Here is a 20,916-nt window from a genome sequence, read left to right as displayed (position 1 = left end):
GAAGCAATTAGAATGTTATTAGCATTTGAATGTTTCAATGAATTTAAATTATATCAAATGGATGATAAAAGTACATTTTTAAATGGTTTTATAAAAGAAGTGTACGTGGGACTAGGGCTGAGCAACGAAACCGAGAAAACCGAAAAACCGACACGAACCGAGTAAAACGGTTCGGTTCGGTTCGGTTTGGCTTTAAACGGTTCGGTTTTCGGTTCAGTTTAAAGGCTTCATTTTTTTGATTCGGTTCGGTTCGGGTTTTCCATATGGAACCCATTTGTTCCATATTGAACCGAATAGGCAATTTTTGTAAAAAAAATTATAGTTTCAAGTGATTTTTTTTATTGAAAAACCGATAAACCGAACCGAACCGAAAAACCCGAACCGTTAAAAAAACCGAACCGAACCGAAAAAACCGGTTTCGGTTTTTTCGGTTTTTTAACTATTCGGTTTCGGTTTTGGTTTAAATATTGAAAACCCGTTTATTTCGGTTCGGTTCAATTTTTGGTAAAAAACCGAACCGAACCGAATACACCCCTACGTGGGACAACCTCCTGGTTTTGAATATTCAAAATTTCCAAATCATGTTTTTAAATTGACAAAAGCACTTTATGGTTTAAAACAGGCTCCTAGAGCTTGGTATGAAAGATTGTCAAATTTTTTAATAGAAAAAGATTTTTCAAAAGGGAATGTTGACACTACATTATTTTTAAAGCGAAAAGGTAAAGATTTATTAGTAGTTCAAATTTATGTTGATGATATAATATTTGGTTCTACTAATGATGCTCTTTGCCAAGAATTTTCTAAGGTAAGGCAGAGTGAGCTTGATATGAGCATGATGGGGATCTTTCATTCTTCTTGGGGCTCCAAATCAAGCAAATAAAAGATGTCATCTTCATCAATCAAGAAAAATACGTCAAGGATATGCTCAAAAAGTTTGGATTGGAGAATGTAAAACTCCAAGCCACTCCAATGAGCTCATATACAAAGCTTGACAAAGATGAAGAAGGTAAATGTGTAGATGTTAAACTTTATAGGTCTATGATTGGCTCTTTGCTTTATCTAACCGCAAGTAGACCAGCCATTATGCTTAGCGTTTGCTTATGTGCTAGATTTCAATCATGCCCTAAGGAATCACATCTAAAAGCCATTAATAGAATCTTTAGATACCTTAAGGACACTCCTAGTTTAGGACTTTGGTATCCTAGAGACTCTAGCTTTAGCTTGCATGCATTATCAGACGAGGATTATGGAGGATGCAAAATAGATAGGAAAAGAACCTCCGATACTTGTCAATTCCTAGGAAATATGTTGATTTCTTGGTTTTCAAAGAAACAAAATAGTGTTGCATTATCTACCATTGAAGCGGAATACATTTCAGCGGGTAGTTGTTGCGCACAAGTTTTATGGATGAAACAACAACTTTTAGATTATGAAATTGAAGTTGGTATCATTCCCATCAAGTGTGACAATACTAGTGCTATTTGTCTCACTAAAAATATCATCCAACACTCTAGAACTAAACACATTGAAATTATACATCATTTCATTAGAGATCATGTCACAAAAGGAGATATAGTTCTAGAATTTATTGATACTTTGCATCAATTAGCGGATATTTTTACAAAACTTTTAGATAAAGAAAGTTTTTTGACACTTAGGAGAGAATTAGGTTTAACTGACCTACCTTGACTTAGTGTTTAAAATAATTTTATCACTTTTAATTAGAAAATGAAAATTGCTTATAATAATAACATTTTTTTAATGCATTCTATGCTAATAGTTAGGGGGAGTTTATGATATTTAGTGAAAATTAATAATATGTTCAAATAAAATTTAAAGGTAGATTTTATTGATTGAACATAGTTAATTTTCGAAATATGAGTTGCCAATACCACTAGAGCTTATTAATTTAGCATTTTAAGTTGCCAATACCTAGGTATCGATACCCCCTTGCTATATATCGATACACCTTGAATGTGTACCGATACATTCCTTGAATGTGTATCGATACCCCTCGAGGGGTACCGATACCCCATGTCGGGTTTAGGCTTTAAATCCCTAAAATATCAACATTTTTCCCAAGCTCTCTCTTAAAACACTCTCACCGTATACCCTCATCTCTACTTAATTTTTCTATCTTGTTCAAATCCAACGTTTCAAGTCGGAATCTCTTCATTTTTCAACGTATAATCATGTTAGCAATTATTAAATCAGTGCAAACAACATCGCTTCACACTCAAATCCAATTTTTCAAGGTAATTTTTCTAAAACCACTATTTTATTGATTTTTGAACATATGACTAGTTTTAGTTAGTTATAGTTCGAAATAGATATCGAGCATTGCTTATATTATGATTTTAAACTAGAATCTACAACTGATTTCATCAAAAACACAAGATTGTTCAATTTTTTTAATTTTCGAAATAAAAAAATTGTTTTTAATTTTATTATGTTGTTTTCATGAAAACTATACATATTATGCTTTTTCAAACATTGTTTTCAAAATAGTTTTCAGATTTTGCCCATTAGGATATTATTTAGAGAACCTTGAATATTAAGGACTCATATTGAGTTTTGGGATTGATATTGTTGCATACATGTGTTTTCAAATTGCAGGTATCTTTATTCCCATTCCGTTTTAAAATCATGTCTAGACGCCCTAGGTCATCGTCTAGTCGATCAAACCAACCACCAAACTAACCTCTTATTCCGCCTTCCAATCCAAACCCAAATGAACCCGAAATGACTATCCGAAATTCTTGTTTTAACGAACCTAGTCGTTGGGAAAATCTCTACACTAGGTTTGTTGACCTATTTGAGTCTTATAATATTCGGGAAGAACAATCAAAAATCTTTTTATCAAAGCCAAGCTTAGGGTTCAGCTTGATGTAGCTATCCCTCTTAAAAGCCAAATAAATCTTAAAACTTTGTGCAAATCGGGATGGTGTGGGGATAAAGATCAATAGGTTCGATCAACCTAGAAAACATAGGGTGCTAGTTCTTCACGAGCTGCTCCAGCACTGGCTACTGATGATCCAGAACTTGCAAATCTTCTTCGGGATGTCAATGATCCCGTTAACCTAGCTGAGGACGAGCCGGTCCAGCAAGAGAGTCATATGCCTCCATATTTTCGATCGTTCATGGAGATATTTGACATGAGGTTTGCATCCATAGAGTCCCACTTAACTGCTATGGGGGCTCAACAATTGTAGAATCAACGGGAAATGTGAGCTAACAACGAAGCAATGAATCATCGACTCATTGCTATGGACGACAGACTCAATGCACTTACACTTGATATGGTTGCTCTACGAGCACATTTTCCTCCTCCCGACCCGCCGATGGATGATTAAACTTTTCTTGCTTGTTTTAATAGGTTGAATTTGAACTTAAAAATATTGTTAAAACATTTTGAATGATTTGGATGGATGTTTCAATATTTAAACTTGGATGTGTTTGGATTTGTTTGTTTGTTGTTTGGATTTATTTTTGGTTAATTATGAATGAATATTAGTTTTTTGAACTTAAATTGAATTTTCAATAGTTTTTGCATCATTTACATATTAGATATCATATGACCAATTACCATTACACATTTTTTATGAATATTGTTTATGAAATAATGGCTAACAAATTCTCTCGATTGTGATCTTAGCAGCTATATCTATATAAATCAATTGGTTATTTTCCTTAAAAACTTGTTTAAACGGTTTTCATAGAGTCTTTTTGATTTAACAAAAAGGGAGAGAATAAAAGTAAGGGGGAGTAATTTTCAAAATTGATTTCAAAAATGATTTTAAAAAAGAAAATTTTAAAATTACTAAAATGTTTTGTTATATCAAAAAAGGGGAGATTGTTGAAAACATTTTGATGTTTCGATATAACAAATAAAGTGTTAATGAATTTTAAGATTTTATATTCAATTTTAAAATATATATTCGATTAAATTATTCGAATATCAAAAATATTACTCCAAATTTTTAAATGTCAATTTTACTCCTTACTTAAGTGTAAAATTGTGTTTCAATCTTAAAATAATTTTTAAACAATTTTTACAAAGTATTTCGAACCTTAATCGAGCCAAAAATGAATTTTAAGTAGAGGTGTACCAATACACTCTTCGGATGTACCGATACCCCTGAATTTCGAATGTAATAAGGGTACCGATACACAACCGAATGTACCGATACCCCTCATGTCATAATTGGCTCTGAGAAACATCGAATGCAATTTGTGGACCGATACCCCTGGGAGGTACCGATACACTTGGTCAAATAACGGTCGAAATATTTGAATTTTACACTAGGTGTACCGATACTCTTTGAAGGTGTACCGATACCCCTACGCTCCCAACATATTTTTTAAATGGAAAGCATACAAAAACGGCTCTATTGACTTCACCAATGATCCCCAACGTTCAGAATTGATCAATGGTGTATTTAAACAAGTTCTGAAGCCATTGATCAACAAGAATTGAGAGAGAATCAAAGAGAAAGCCTTACACTTATTGTTTGAGCATTTCAAGCCTATTTCCATTCAATATTCATTTTTCTTTCAAGAACACTATTTGTGCTCAATTGTATTTATTATTGAGTGTTCTTTCTTTGTTCTAGAATTGTGCAAACAATCTACCATGTGAGGTTTTTTTGTAAGTTTGCAAAATTTGTAATATTCTCTTTGGGAGAGAGTGTTCTCAAGAATTTGGGGTATAATTCTTGAGGGAGTTGTAAGGTTACTCTTTGTCCTCAAAAGAAGTACAAATTAGTGAATTTGTGGAAAATCCTTAATATGGATAGCTAAGGTAGTGGATGTAGACTTTGTTGAGAAAGTCGAACCACTCTAAATCGGTGTGTAAATATTTTCAATTTTCTATCAAAGCTTCCATCGAATTTTTTAATTGTCAATTCACTCCCTCTTGGCTATTTCGTCGATCGATTAACTCAATAATACTTATTTCAAATTTTAACAGTTGACTAGTGTAAAAAAGGAATGAATGATGAAACCTTCTAAAAATTTATGATGATAAATGCATTTTTCTAAAGATGATGGGTGAATATAAAATCTTTATAAAAGTTGTGGATGATAGATGTATTTTTTTATTAATCTGGATAAGTATAAGATAATATTTATTTAAAGATAATTCTCAACAATTTAATATTAAACGCTTGTACATATATTTTTTATACTTAAACCAATAACCTCAAAGAATAACAACAATTCCTTGTGTTATTTTGTTTGTTTGTTTTTTTCTAATTTAAGGGCCAAATGCAACCTACGTTATAATAAAGTGGCATTTACAGTACTTTTACCTACAATAAAATATAGAAAGACAGCCTAAAATACCAAAAATACCAGTTGGCTTAGACATCACGCGAGCTATAAAAACAATATTTGAAATATATAAATCGGAAATCTCTCTAAATCTCAAATCGTAGAAAAAAGAAATTCAGAAATCTCAAGGAAGAAGAGGGAGAAATGGCGAGTGGTGGAAAAGTGTCTTTCAAAGTCACTCTTACCTCCGATCCAAAGCTCCCTTTCAAAGTGTGAGTTTCTCTTCTTCTTATTTTTTTCATTTTATTTTTTTTTAATTATTAATCTCGATTTAATCTTTTAAAATAATTTATGAAATTTCAGCTTTAGCGTTCCCGAAGCAGCCCCGTTCACGGCTGTTCTGAAATTCGCAGCTGAGGAATTCAAAGTCCCTCCCCAAACCAGCGCTATCATCACCAACGGTAATTCAATTCCTTCTTTTTTCTAGAAAATAAAAATTATTTAACAATTAATTTAATTGATTTTTTATCGTTTTATCTTGTGATTTCCAGTTAATTAATTATATGCGGTATTGAAATTAGAATTCGGGAATTTAGAGGTGGAAACTGTCATAGATTAACAATTTTGGCTCTTTTATGAGGGGAAAAGAACCTAGTTTTCAAAATAAATAAGGCAAGATTCGTTGAAGAAAAGCTATTCTAAGTTCATCACATGATGAAAGTTTTCTGATCAAGATAATTGATTATTCAATTTGATAGATATGGATAAATAGCGTATGTTTTTCATCCTAGGCACTCCTAGATACGCGTATGTATCCAACAAAGGTATGCTCAATTTTTTTTTTTAAGTTTTCGACCTATTTAGATGCCATTGGAGGGTATGTTTCTATATTCATCTCATTTATGGATACTTTAAAAAAAACACAGTCAAAGCAACCCATCAATTTATAGGGCTCAAGTTCTTATCAACTTGTATGATATGTGGGGATTGTATAGAAGGGCACCCTTCTGTCCTCTAGAACTACTTCTAGATTAAATTGAATTAAATTGTTATGGAATCTGATCCATGCCATGCCATGGACCTCTGTAAGCTGCTTTGGTTCCCACATTTCTATCATTTTTTTAATAAGCCTAGTTCAATCGACATTGTTTTAAATATGAATTTTGTACATGATTATGATGAAATAGAAATGTTAAATCTGTGATATTCGGTATCTAAACTCTACATCATAAATTATATATTTGATCATTGAAATATGTGTTCTTTCTTAAAACAGATGGCGTGGGAATCAATCCTCAGCAAAGTGCAGGTGTGCAGACACTTACTCTGTTAACTAGTTTTATTGTCTTAGAGCTTCATTTTGGTTCGCTTGTGTTTTTTGAGTCTCATTTTGTTCCTTTAAATTTTCCATTTCAAATCAGAATTCAAAACCATGTTGGCTTCTGACCCAAGCATCTGCTTTTTATTATTTTTGGACAATCCTGTTGTTTGCTGATATTCCGGACTCTGACAAAAGCTCATAGTTTCTGTCGCATCCTTGCTTTTCCAATATGTCTTTATCATGTCTTACCTTAACAATGGATGAATAGCTTAAGGATAGGGAGTATCTTGCTCCGCAATAGCAAATTCTAAAATATACTTCATTTAACCTTTTACTATACTATGTCCGATCCTTTGTTATTTCAGCGAGTCCTATCTTATTCTTTAACTACATACAGCCTGCATTCATATTTCATAGCAATAACTAGTCATTTTGTAGCTAGGCCAGTGAATTTGTTGAAAAAGAAAGAGTATATCACTTTATTAGTGATCTGATCTTGTTCGAGTAAATCATTTTGCAGGATTTATGTTTATGTAAACTATGATTTGGTTTTGGCAGGAAATGTGTTCCTCAAACACGGTTCAGAACTTAGGCTGATTCCGCGTGATAGGGTGGGAGCCTTTTGAATGCTGAAAGGCCTCGTTGTGTTGTTATCGGGGTGAAAACGTTAGTTTTTCACCGCCTTCAATTATCGATCTATCTTATCGGTACGAGTGGACTTTACTGTATAAACCATTAATGTTACGGATGGACTAGTTAGTTTCTGCCTTTTGTTTTTTCTTGTTTATCATCAACTAAATAGAAGAGCTGGGTGGTGAAATCGAGGGATGTTACTATTTTCATTTTACCATTTTTCATTACCAGTATCATTTGCCTCTGCTTTCTTTAAAGTAATAACGAACAAGTTAATAGTGAAATAATTGTTACAAGAGATAACTAGTTATTTCATAGCAGGCTTCCTGAAGATCCGAGCTTTCTGTTATGAATCAACTTTCATTCGTTTCTTTCTATAAAATTAAATTGAATCATTACCAGTTGACATTAATTTACCAAAGAGAGTTGCATTCTCAAAATTGTGGTAGTGAGAATAAGATTACAAAATAGTAAAAAGACCTTCGAGGACTTCCTATTTTTTCGAATTATTTTTGTATTCAGTACAGTGACCTTCGAACTTGAAAAAAGAAATTAATGAGATTTTTTGATCAATGATATGCGTTGTTGACCGTTATGATGTTGATGTGGTATTTTATGATATTGACTTGACAGTTTTTAGTGCTAATGTGATAGTCTATTATAATTGATGACATGACAAATGAATTAAATTGATTTTTTTTATTGAATTTATGGGTCAAAATTATATTTTTTAAGTTCGAAGGGTAAATATTGGAAGGATAAAAAAAGTGTCAGAGCATATACCAGCTCCATTGAAGCTTGATCCAATGACTTCTGCAACTAATCCATTTGTAGACTATCTATCTAAGGACACTGATCATGTTTCCGAAAGGGCCAAGGCCATGGGTAAATCTTTCTATCAATGTGCAGGCGGTAACATTCCCAGGTTATGGTCAGTCATAGTTTCCATGCATCCGATGATCTGCCGAAGGTTATCGCAAGAACTCCGAATTAGGGTTCATCTCCAATGAGCATGGATTTCAGGGATGGTTTCAAAGAAGTTGGGATCTTAGTGCTTGTTCAATGCCTTTTTAGGGTGCTTTAGTTAAAGATCATGTTGTCTCTATAAATCTTGTAATTAAATATTGATCAAAATTCAAAATACAGTCGTATATGTTATACCAAGCATAACAATGTCGGCATTATCTGTATAGATAATATCATTTTCTTTTAGAGAAAATAACCTCAGTGACCAAAAATCCCATATAATATACGATTTTAACCAACTTTTTCCGGATTTGCCAAAATGACCAACAAAATCGCAATGCGATCGCTAATTCGTAACGCGATCTCCATTATCGCAAATTCGCGTTGCATTTCGCGTTGCGATAGTTAGAAATCGTGTTGCGATGGTATACAGTGTCGTTGCGATTTTCCCAATTCGCAATGCGAATAAGTAAATCGCAACGCGGATTGGGAAAATCGCAATGCGAATAAGTAAATCGCAACGCGAATTGGGAAAATCGCAATGCGATACTGACTATCGCAATGCGATAATACAAAATCGCAACGAGATACTTACTTTCGCAACGCGATATTGACTTTCGCAACGCGATAATACATAATCGCAATGCGATTTTCAAAGCGCCATTAGTATCCTGGCCAAGTATTTTATTTTTAAATTCCAAACATGAATATTAATATATTGGAACACTGAACTGTCCACAGTATATCCCGTAATCGCAACTCATAACCTAAAACCTAAAATCACAACTCAGTCCCATCTCCATCTCTCACTCTCTCACCCATCTCCGACGAAATCCGTCCCCATCTCCGGCGAAATCCGTCTATCTCCATCTCTCAGAGCCACCCTCACAATCAGAAATGGAAAATCAACCAAATCAACCAACGAGGGTTAGTTTTTTTAATTATTTTCTTTTTGAAATTTTTGCATTATTATTAGGTTTTTCATATTGAAATTGATGATAAGTTTACTGGTAATTTCAATAATAGATTAACCATTTCACTTAGATTGCTTATTAAATCAACCAAGAATCGCAACGCGAAATGCAAATCGCAACGCGATTTTAGTTTCGCGTTGCGATTCTCTCGTTGCGATAGTCATTTTCGTGTTGCGATTTTCATTTTCAGAAACTATTCTTCTTCTGCAAATTGAAACTTGAATGAATTGCATTACTTCAACCAAAAAACAAAGACAAATACGAAATTCACAGTGTTGCATATTTAAGTTTGAAGAATAAACTACTACTATTTATGTTTATTATTGTTTTTGGTATATCTTCACAGTGTAGTTTTTGGTATATCTAATTTAGTATGTTTATTGTTTTTGTAGAACTTTTATTCGGCTCAATTGACCTTGAGAAATAAAGTCAGCCTGGCCAAAACAATTGCGTCGAAGCTTTCACCTGCACAAAGAAAAATGTTTGAGGATACATGCTTCGGGCCATGGCTGAAAGTACAACATCCCGTGGAGATGCGATGTTGACACACCTGTTTCTTCAAACCATGACTAGCGATCTACCAGAGACTATACAACGTCGTGATGAAGAGATATGGTTTGATTTTCCACCGGCGTATACGTGTTTTGGGCGGGAGGAGTTTTGCTTAATCACCGGTCTACGCTTCGGACACGATGATGTAGGTCGGTACACTAGACACATTACCCGCCCATCATGGCTATCCCGGGTTTTTCCTGAGCTGGAGAGGCCGAGTCTACACGTAGAAGACCTGACAAGATTTTTGAATAATAAAGATGGTTTTACTCGGATGGATGACGTCGACGTTGTCCGAGTATGCCTTCTAATTCTTTTGCATGCCGGCTTTTTAGGCAGAGAGGCCAGACAACCTATTCCAAATGATCTAATCAAATTGGTAGAAGACCTAAATGCGTGGAACCTGTTTCCATGGGGCTCGTATTTATGGAAAGCTACATGGAATAAGTTATCGTCTGCCTTGGATGATCGAAAAAGTTTGCATGGCGATGGTTCCAAATACACTTTGACAGGCTTTATTTGGGCCTTTAAGGTAAGAATTTTTATATGATGTTTCCAAAATTATAAGTAATTATTTAACAATTACTAATGTTTGTTATTATATTGTTTGTAGATTTGGATATTTGAGGCCTTTCCCGCCATGAAGACATATGCAATAAAAACTTCAAATGATATTCCCAGGGCTATTTCCTGGAAGAGGAAATGGACCTTGCAATGAGAAGATTTACTACGGTATACGACAATAAATAATGTAAGTTAACATAAATACTACCATATGTTTATAAACAAGTTATTACTAGTACACGTTTAACTTTGTTTGAGCTTTTATATTGTTAGGAGGCCAACACTCCTCTACAGAGGCTGACACCCACGGAAGCTGAGCTTGCCACTGATTGGTGGCAAGCTAGTAAGCGTTTTTTTGATGGAACGGTTGATGAGCAGCCTCCACTTCGGGAGCCATCACCTCGCCCAGAGCTATCACCTCACCCAGAGCCATCATCTGATCGACCCGGCTATACACCTCCACAACGACAGCCATCACCTATTCTGTCACATCATCGAGCCTCTTCTCCACCATCACCGCAAGATAGGCGACCGGAAAAGATGCCACGACGTTTATCTCCCTGTTCTCCACCTCCACCTCAACGGGATGAGTTAGGGGAGTTACGTGATGAGGTCAATGCCTTGCGTGAGGAGGTCGGTACTTTACGCAAAGACGATGGTGCATGGCGTGTTGAGGTGTCTACATTACGCGGTGAGGTAGCCGCTCTACGTGAGATGGTAGCATCGTTGCAGAATGAGGTTCATACTCTACGCAACGAGGTAAGTTTAAGATTTTTCATACTCGTAATTCATTCGGTTGCTGCCAATACTGCTAAACTGTTTTTATTAGTATTTGTTTTTGGTTTTGTTTTTGTCTTTTGGTTGAAGTAATGCAATCCATTCAAGTTTCAATTTGCAGAAGAAGAATAGTTTACTTTCGCAACACGAAAATGACTATCGCAACGCGGAAATGGCTAACGCAATGCGAAATGAAAATCGCAATGACAAAATCGCAATGCGAAATGAAATCGCAACGACAAAATTGCAATGCGAAATGAAATCGCAACGACAAAATCGCAACGCGAAATGAAAATCGCAATGCGATTTGTGTTTCGCGTTGCGATTTTGTCGTTGCGATTTCATTTCGCGTTGCGATTTTGTCGTTACGATTTTCATTTCGCATTGCGATAGCCATTTCCGCGTTGCGATAGTCATTTCGCGTTGCGATTTTAAGTTTCGTGTTGCGAAAGTAAACTATTATTCTTCTGGAATGTTTATATATGTTGTCCTTTTAAATGTTTATATAAGTGCTTACTTCTGGAATGTTATCTGAGCATTTTGTGAACTATGATAGAATAATGATTTGGGTGAATACAATGCTAGTTTGAAACATATTTGTCTTTGTTTAATATCATGTCTGTTTATTTACTGATTTATGTATTAATTTTTTTTAGCGGCCCGATAAGGTGGATGCTTTACGTCGGGTTTTCCTTGCACGACGGAGTTCACGCATCAGACGGCGTGGACGTGCTATTACGTCTTCGTTCACCCCAATGGTGCGAAGACTCCGTAAGAAGAAGCCCGACTCACCGGTCATCCCTCAAGAGTCCCCTCCAATCGTTCAAGAGGCCCCTATTCTCCCTCAAGATTCCCCCCCACCGTTCAAGAGGCCACTGTCATCGTTGAAGAGGTCCCTCCCACCATTCCAGAGCCCGATTCACATGGGGTAATATATCGAAGTATTGAGAAACCCCCACCGGTTCCGGACATGATGGATGAGAGTTGGCACTCGTATGAGTTACCGGCTAGTACCCTTCCGGTATCTGAAGTGGAGAGGAGACAACTACCGGAAACAATTGTGGATAATACCCTTTGGGCTAAGACCGCAGTTGATTTTTATCTACATGAGCGGAGCCAAGGGTGTTACACTGACATCAGCAAACTCAACGATGAAATGTTTTTGTTGCTTGATCGGTCTTGGTGGGGTGTGCTATTAGGGGTTGAAGACAGTGGCTATTTGGATGAGGAGGTAAGTCTTATATTTGTCTTATATATGATTTTGATTAATTTGTTTAAAAATTAATGTAATTCACTAATATATGTATATTTTTGTAAAACAGCATATCGATGCGTGGGTGTCACGTCTACTAATAATAAGGAAGCTTAGGAAAAATAAAAAAAATTCGCTATATACAATAATGCCGACGGCTTTTCACGCAGTTCACTTGAAGAATCAACGAGATGAATCATTTTTGTTGGGCAATGGACAAGCTAAACTTTATCCTGCATGGTGGGAGGTCGATAAAGTTAGTGTTTATTTTTTAAATTTTTTAAAGGTGTTCATAAATAAGTGCGCAAATAAATGAATTATTACTTATGATCGCAGGTGTTTATCCCTGTTTTGGAACGTCGTCACTGGCTTCTCGTCCAACTTCAGCTCCCATCCCTGAAGATAATAGTGTATGACAGCATGATCAATTACATATCACTGTCTGATTTGAGAGATATTTTCAAGGGATGGAGCTCTCATTTGGCTATATTCTTGGATGGGATTAAGTATTGGAGTCATTATGGACACAAGAAGCCAAAGAAGTTCAATGTCACAGTTGTCAGAGACGAGACCGCGCCACAGCAATCGCCGGGAGCCAGAGGGGATTGTGGTCCTCTCGTATACCTTTGCTTGGCGCGTTTGACGACGGGAAGCACAGAGTTTTTACCTCCCACCGATAGAGATAGAGCTGCAGTAGGCTTGTGGTTTCAGCATTATATGGCTAGAGCAATATATTCGAGACGCTGCCTACCTGCATCCGCGTTATGAAAGTGTCCATTGTTAATTGGTAAGTCAAATGCAAGTTTTGTTAACATATATACTCCTTTTGGTTTCAAAATGTTTGGTTAAGTACCTAGAATTCAATAATTTGCTGTTTGTAGGTTTTAGATGTGTAGGAAGTCTTGTTTGAGCAAATGTTTGGTTTCTGCAGGTTAATCCTTAAGTGAGCTACGTGAAATGGATGTACGGGGTCACAAAGTTGTTGATTCATTGATTCAATAATTGATGAAGAAATAAGAATTATTATTATTTTTTGATTGTTTAATTGATTTGTAAAAGATGATTTGTAAATGTTGATTTGTTTAATTGATGTGTACATAATTTGTGTTGAAATATAATAGTTGATTTGTTGATTTTCAATCTGCTTTATGTTGAAGGCAAAACAGACTATCGCAATGCGCAATAAAAATCGCAATGCGAAATGAAAATCGCAACGAGAAAATCGCAATGCGATTTTCATTTCGCATTGCGATTTTCTCGTTGCGATAACCATTTTCGCGTTGCGATAGCCATTTTCGCGTTGCGATAGTCAAATGAATGTCTAATAATTGATGACAACTGAACAGATCATAGCAATGTTCAAACTCAAGTTACTAATACATGCCTAACTGAAAATGTTAAAAGTGCACACATAAAATACACATAATGCAAGTTTTGTTAACATATATACTCCTTTTGGTTTGAAAATGTTTGGTTAAGTACCTAGAATTCAATAATAATTGTTAAAAGTTTATGCATGTTAATCCTCGTTGCCTTTTTCATTTCGCATTGCGATTCTATCGTTGCGATTTGCATTTCGCATTGCGATGGTCAAATGATTGCCTTTCGCAACGCGATTCTGACTTTCGCAACGAGATAATACAGAATCGCAATGCGAGTTTCAAAGTTCGCAACAGGTTTTAGTTTCGCAAGCCAACTTTTTTGTGTATATATATACGTAGCAGCAACAACTCATAACCTAAATCCCTAAATCGCAACTCATTTCATCTCCATCTATCACTCTCTCCGGCGACATCCGTTCCAATATCCAACGACATCCTTCCCCATCCGGCAACAGGTCTTAGTTTCGCATCTCGTTTGTTTAGTTACAACCATGAAATCATCTAATGTTGATCATGTTTGGATAGATTTGTGTTTTGGAGGGTCATGGGAGAATGTTCATGGTGTTTTACAATATATGCCTTTACCCATGAATCTTCAACTAAAACTGTCATTAAAAAAGTTAACTTATGAAACTCTAATGTTACGTGTTTCAAAGAAATTGAATTTAGAGCCCCTAAGTGGATTTAGGCTATCTTATCCGAGAAATGGTAAAGTTTATTTGTTAACCGACAATGAAGATGTTGAACGATTCATTGCTTACATTAGTGTTTCAAGTGATGATGTTACATTGTATGTTGTTGAACCTAGAAGTAGTATTGTCGGGTCAGTAGCGGGTAGTAATCAATTAAGTTTTTCTCAAAACCCACAACCTTTCTCTAATCCAAATCCCAATCAACTTTCAGCACCAAATTCTGGTTTTCGTATTGACCAATTAGACGATGATGAGCCAAGAGAAAAAATTGTGAGTACTAGTCAGTATTCGAAATTTGATCTTGGTCAATACCCGGACTTTGATATTGGTCAATACACGGATTTTGATGATGTTTCAGAAGAAGAAACAGACCTTGCGTGTAATGATTTTGATATTGGTCAATACCCGAATTTTGATGATGAAACACCCGTTGCCGAGGAAGATGTTGTTGATGATAATGAGGAGGAAGTTACGACTGTGAATGAACATGTTGAACATCCATTCTGTAATTCATATAATACTGAAGAAGAAAAAGAAGAAGAAAAAGTCCCCGAAGAAAAGAAATGCCACAGGAGTATAACTGGAATATGCCAGAATTACTTCAGTTACCGGAAGAAGAGTTGGCAAAGAAAGCAGTTGATTGTTACACAAAAGTTATTTGTATCAAGAAAGATGATTGTTTTGATACAAAGGAAGACTTGAAGATAGCTTTGTATACGAAATGTGTGGAAGATGGCTATCAACTAAAAGTTAACAAATCAAGCAAAGATCGTTTCGAAACAAGGTGTACGATTGACAAAAACTGTACGTGGCGTATGATTGCAAAGAGGATAAAAGATTGCGCAATGTTTCAAGTTAGGACTTTTATTGATAAACATACATGTTCAAGAACCCAAGTTTTCCTCACCATAGACAGGCAAACAAAAAGGTGTTGGGTGGTTTTCTGGCTGAGTTAATATTTTTGAATGGCAGGGTATATCGGGGACATGAAATTATGACTGACATGAATGCTCGGTTCAAGATTAGTATATCATATTCTCAAGCTTGGAGAGCCAAATGTTATGCCTTGGAATTGTTGAGGGGGTCGCCAGAAGCATCGTTTGCCCAACTGCCGGCTTATTGTCACAGTTTAAAGCTGAAAAATCCTGGGTCGGTAACTCATATCAAAACAGATAGAGATGGACGCTTTGAGTTGATGTTTATCGCCATTGGTGCTGCGGTTAGTAAATCAATATAATTCTGTTGACTCATTTATGTTAGTTACATGCATTTCACATTTAAATGATTATATTTCTTGTGTATATTATTTGTAGATTCGTTCGTTTATTACTTGCATGCGCCCAGTTATTATAGTTGACGGAGCACATTTGAAAGGTCGATACCTTGGAGTAAACTTATTAGCAGTAGCCATGGATGCTAACAATGGGATATTGCCAATAGCTTACGGGGTTGGCAAATCTGAAACCTCTGATTCATGGACATGGTTTATGGGGCATCTTAGGGATTGCATAGGTCCTATTAGCAATCTGACAATCATATCCGATAGGGCAAACTCAATTGACAACGCTGTTAGAAGGTGTTTCCCAGATGCTTTTCATGGACTTTGTGGTGTTCATTTGTATAGAAATCTAAAATCAAGGTCTGCTGGTATAAAAAGCACAAATGGACATACTGGAAGGCTGTAAAGGCTTATCGGGAAGTGGATTTCAATAAGCATATAAACTGTTTAAGACGTGTTTTGCCTCAGTGTGCTCAAACACTAGAAGATGTCGGGTTGAAAGATGGTCAAGAGTACATCAACTTGGAGCAAGATATGGTTTCATGACGTCTAATAGTGCAGAATCAATTAACGCTCTAAGTCGTCATTCTCGGAAATTACCCATTACTATGTTAATGGAGTTTTTTCGAGCCTCTATTCAACAGTGGTACTACAAGAAAAGAAACCATGCAGGTATTATTTCTTTGAATTCGTAACTTATCATATATTTTACTAAGTATTATGTATTTAAATTTACAGGAACATTGGAACATCGTGTTACACCATGGACTGAAAAAAAGATAACGAAACGTGTTGTGAAGTCAACGTCATGGAGAGTTGAACCATGTTCAAACACTTTGTTTGAAGTACTGGATAATAACTTAAATGGGCTTGTCGATCTAAATGCAAGGACGTGTAGTTGTATGAAATGGCAAACATCTGGTTATCCATGTGGCCATATTATAAAAGTTGCTCTTCATCTAAACCAAGATGATTCAAGCACATACGCTATGGATTGCTACACTACAGAAGTATATCGACAGACTTATGCCGAGATTGTCTACCCTATTTCACATCCTTCTGAGTGGGACATACCAGATGACTTACAAACAGTTTTGCCACCAGCCATGGACAGAAGGCTACCTGGCCGACCAAAAAGTCACGATCGTATACCGTCTAAGGGTGAAGAGAAGAAGAGATCGACATGTAGTCGGTGCAAGGAAAGTGGTCATACAAGGTTGACATGTGGATCACCAGTGCCATCACAATCATCTTTTCCTCTACCAAAATATGGATCATCATCAAAATCCAAAGCTCATATGGTGTCAAGAAAAAGGCAATCAAAATCGTAATCATCTTTAAAATCCCAATCACAACTGGCTTCACCTTTTGGGACTGTTAACTTAGGTGATTTTTAAATGCAAACGTTGTATTATGTAGATTTTATGTGTGAACTTTTAACATTTTCAGTTAGGCATGTATTAGTAACTTGAGTTTGAAAATTGCTATGATCTGTTCCAGTTGTTATCACTTAATAGGCAATCATCTTAATGTCCATCGCAACGCGGAAATTACTATCGCAATGCGAAATGAAAATCGCAATGAGAGAATCACAATGCGAAATGAAAATCGCAACGCTAATTTCGCAATGCGAAATGAAAATCGCAACGAGGGAATCGCAATGCGAAATGAAAATCGCAACGCGAATTTAATTTCGCGTTGCGATTTTCATTTTCGCGTTCCGATTCTCTCGTTGCGATTTTCATTTCGCATTGAGATAGTACTTTTTGCCTTCAACATAATGCAGATTGAAATCAACAAAATCAACCATTACATTTCAATCAATTAAACAAGCACAAATAAGAATTATGTTAACATCAATTAAACAAATCAACTTTTACAAATTACCTTTTACAATCAATTAAACAATCAAAAATAAGCATAATTATTAGAGAAAATAACACTTCTACTATTGAATCAACTTTTGCAGCCATACATCATTTTCACGCAGCTCACTTCTGAGATTAACCTGCATAAACCAAACATTTGCTCAAACAACACTTTCTACACATCTAAAACCTACAAACAGCAAATTATTGAATTCTAGGTACTTAACCAAACATTTTCAAACCACAAGCCTGTAAACATACCAATTGTTTATGGACATTTTTATAACGCGGATGCAGGAGCGTCTCGTATATATCGATCTAGCCATATAATGTCGAAACCACAAGCCTACTACAGCTCTATCTATATCGGTGGGAGGTAGATACTTTATACTTCCTGTGATCAAATGGTCCAACGCCAAGCATACGAGAGGACCACAATCCCCTCTGGGTCCTTTCGTTTGTTGTGGTGCGGTCTCGTCTCTGCTAACTGTAATATTGAGCTTCTTTGGCTTCTTGTTTCCAGAACGAGTCCAATAATTTATCGGATCCAAGTATTTAGCCAAATAAGAGCTCCATCCCTTAATAATATATCTTAAATCAGCCAATGATATGTAATTTATCATGCTGTCATATACTATTGCCTTAAGGGATGGGATCTGAAGCTCGACGAGAAGCCAATGGTTACGTTCCAAAACAGGGATAAACACCTGCAATCATAAGTAATAATCATTCATTTGCGCACTTATTTATGAATACCTTTAAACTCAATCTAAAATAAACACTAACCTTATCGACCTCCCACCATGCAGGATAAAGTTTAGCTTGTCCATTGCCCAACGCAATGATTCATCTCGTTGATTCTTCAAGTGAACGTCGTTAAAGACGTCGTGACGCGTTAACGTCGTCGACATATATTAGTACTACATAAATTTGCAAAAAAAATAATCAAATGAAAATATAAGAAAAATATAAGACTTACCCCTCCATCGAAATAGACATTGTCTTCGACCCCTAATAATACGCCCCACCAAGACCGATCAAGCAACAAATAGATATCATCATTGAGCTTGCATATGTCAGTGAAACACCCCTGGCTTCGCTCATGTAGATAAAAATCAACTGCGGTCTTAGCCCAAAGGGTGTTATCCAGAATTGTGTCCGGTAGTTGTTTCCTCTCCTCTTCAGATACCGGTATGGTACTGGCCGGTAACTCATACGAGAGCCAACTTGAATCCATCATGTCCGGAACGTCAGAGGGTTTCTCAAGAATCCTACATATGACGCCATGTGAATCGGGCTCTTGAATGGTGGGAGGGACCTCTTCAACGATGACAGTGGCCTTTTGAACGATGGGAGGGGACTCTCGAGGAATGATAGGGGCCTCTTCAACGATAGGAGTGGACTCTTGAGGGATGATAGGCGAGTCGGGCTTCTTCTTGCGGTGTCTTTTCACTATTGGGGTATACGGAGACTTAATAGCACGTGCACGCCGTCTGATGCGTGAACTCTGTCGTGCAAGAAAAACCCGACGTAAAGCATCCACCTTATCGGTCCGCTAAATAAAAATACAAATATCAGTAAATAAAACAGACATGATATTAAACAGTGAAAACAAAGATAAATATATTTCAAACTTTCAACCAAAAGACAAAACAAAGACAAATACTAACTTCACAGTGTTAAAGTAAAAAGTTTAGCAGTTTTGGAAGCAACCGAATAAATTTACTAAGCAATCTAAGTGAAATGGTTAATTTAAGTGAAATTACGAGTAAATTTATCATCAAGTTAAATATGGAAAATCTTAAACTTACCTCGTTACGTAGAGTATGAACCATTCTGCAACGATACTACTCTCACGTAGAGCGGCAACCTCACCACGTAAAGTAGACACCTCCACACGCCATGCACCATCGTTATCGTGTAGAGTACCGATCTCCTCACGCAAGGCATTGACCTCATCACGTAACTCCCTTGACTCATCCCGTGGAGGTGGAGAACAGGGAGATAGAAGTCGTGGCATCTTTGTCGGTCACCTATCATGAGGTGATAGTGGAGAAGAGACTCGATGATGTGACGGGATAGGTGATGGCTCTCGTTGTAGAGGTGTATAGTCGGGTCGATCAGTATGGCTCTGGGTGAGGTGATGGCTCTCGAAGTGGAGGAAGTGGAGGCTGCTCATCATTCGTGCCATCAAAAAAAACACTGACTAGCTTGCCACCAATCAGTGGCAAGCTCAGCCTCCGTGGGTGTCAGTCTCATTAATGGAGTGTTGGCCTCCTAAAAATATAAAAACTAAACAAAGTTAAACGTCTACTATTAATAACTTGTTTATATGATAGTATTTGTGTTAACTACATATTTATTGTCGCATATGGTATAAGTCTTCCCAATCCAACATACGTTTCCTCTTCCAGGAAATAGCCCTAGGATATCATCTGAGGATTTTAATGCATATGTCCGCATGCTGGGGAAAGCCTCGAATATCCAAATCTACAAACAATATAATAACAAATTAGTAATTGTTAAATAATTAATTATAATTTTGAAAACATTATATAGAAATTCTTACCTTAAAGGCCCAAACAAGCCTGACAAAGTGTATTTCGACCCATCGCCCCGCAAACTTTTGCGGTCATCAAAGGCAGACGACAACTTAGTCCAGGTAGCTTTCCATATATACGAACCCCACGGAAACAGATTCCATGCATTTAGGTCCTCTACCAATAATATTAGCTCCTGAGAATAGGTTGTCTGGCCTCTCTACCTAAAAAGCCGGCATACAAAAGTAGTAGAAGGCATACTCGGACAACATCGACGTCATTCATCCGAGTAAAACCATCTTTCTTATTAAACATTTCTTCATATCATCGACGTGTAAGTGACGAGTGTACTGGCCTACATCATCGTGTCCGAATCGTAGACCAGTGATTAAGCAGAACTCCTTCCGCCCAAAACAAGTATACGCCGGTGGAAAATGAAACTATATCTCTTCCTTACCACGTTGTATACTGTCGGGTAGATCGCTAGTCATGGTCTGAAGCCACAAATGGGTCAACTAGCATCTCCACCCGGATGCTGTACTCTCAGCCATGGCCCGAAGCAGGTTTCTTCAAACAATTTCTTTGTGCAGGTGAAAGCTTCGAAGCAATTGTAGTGGCTAGGCTAACTTTATTCCTTAATGTCAATGAAGCCGAAAAAAATTTCTACAAAAAACAATAAACATACCAAGTTAGCTGTACTCTCAGCCATGGCCCGAAGCAGGTTTCTTCAAACAATTTTCTTTGTGCAGGTGAAAGCTTCGAAGCAATTGTAGTGGCTAGGCTAACTTTATTCCTTAATGTCAATGAAGCCGAAAAAAATTTCTACAAAAAAACAATAAACATAC

At 36.5% G+C, this 20,916-nt stretch overlaps 1 protein-coding gene across 1 annotated transcript; it reads left to right on the top strand.

The window, feature by feature from the left end:
* Positions 1–5,388: 5,388 nt before the first annotated feature.
* On the top strand, positions 5,389–7,412 carry LOC120203108 (ubiquitin-fold modifier 1). Its single transcript, XM_039203461.1, has 4 exons — positions 5,389–5,543; positions 5,635–5,732; positions 6,548–6,580; positions 7,151–7,412. The coding sequence occupies exons 1-4, from the start codon at positions 5,476–5,478 to the stop codon at positions 7,216–7,218; spliced, it is 267 nt and encodes an 88-aa protein (XP_039059392.1). The 5' UTR covers positions 5,389–5,475; the 3' UTR covers positions 7,219–7,412.
* The last annotated feature ends 13,504 nt before the right edge of the window (positions 7,413–20,916 follow it).

The sequence above is a fragment of the Hibiscus syriacus genome, unplaced genomic scaffold (genome assembly GCF_006381635.1).
Source record: "Hibiscus syriacus cultivar Baekdansim isolate YM2019G1 unplaced genomic scaffold, ASM638163v2 tig00009023_pilon, whole genome shotgun sequence".
Classification (NCBI taxonomy): Eukaryota; Viridiplantae; Streptophyta; class Magnoliopsida; order Malvales; family Malvaceae; genus Hibiscus; species Hibiscus syriacus.
Note: the sequence above shows the minus strand (reverse complement) of the source record. Positions and strands in the feature narration are given on the sequence as shown.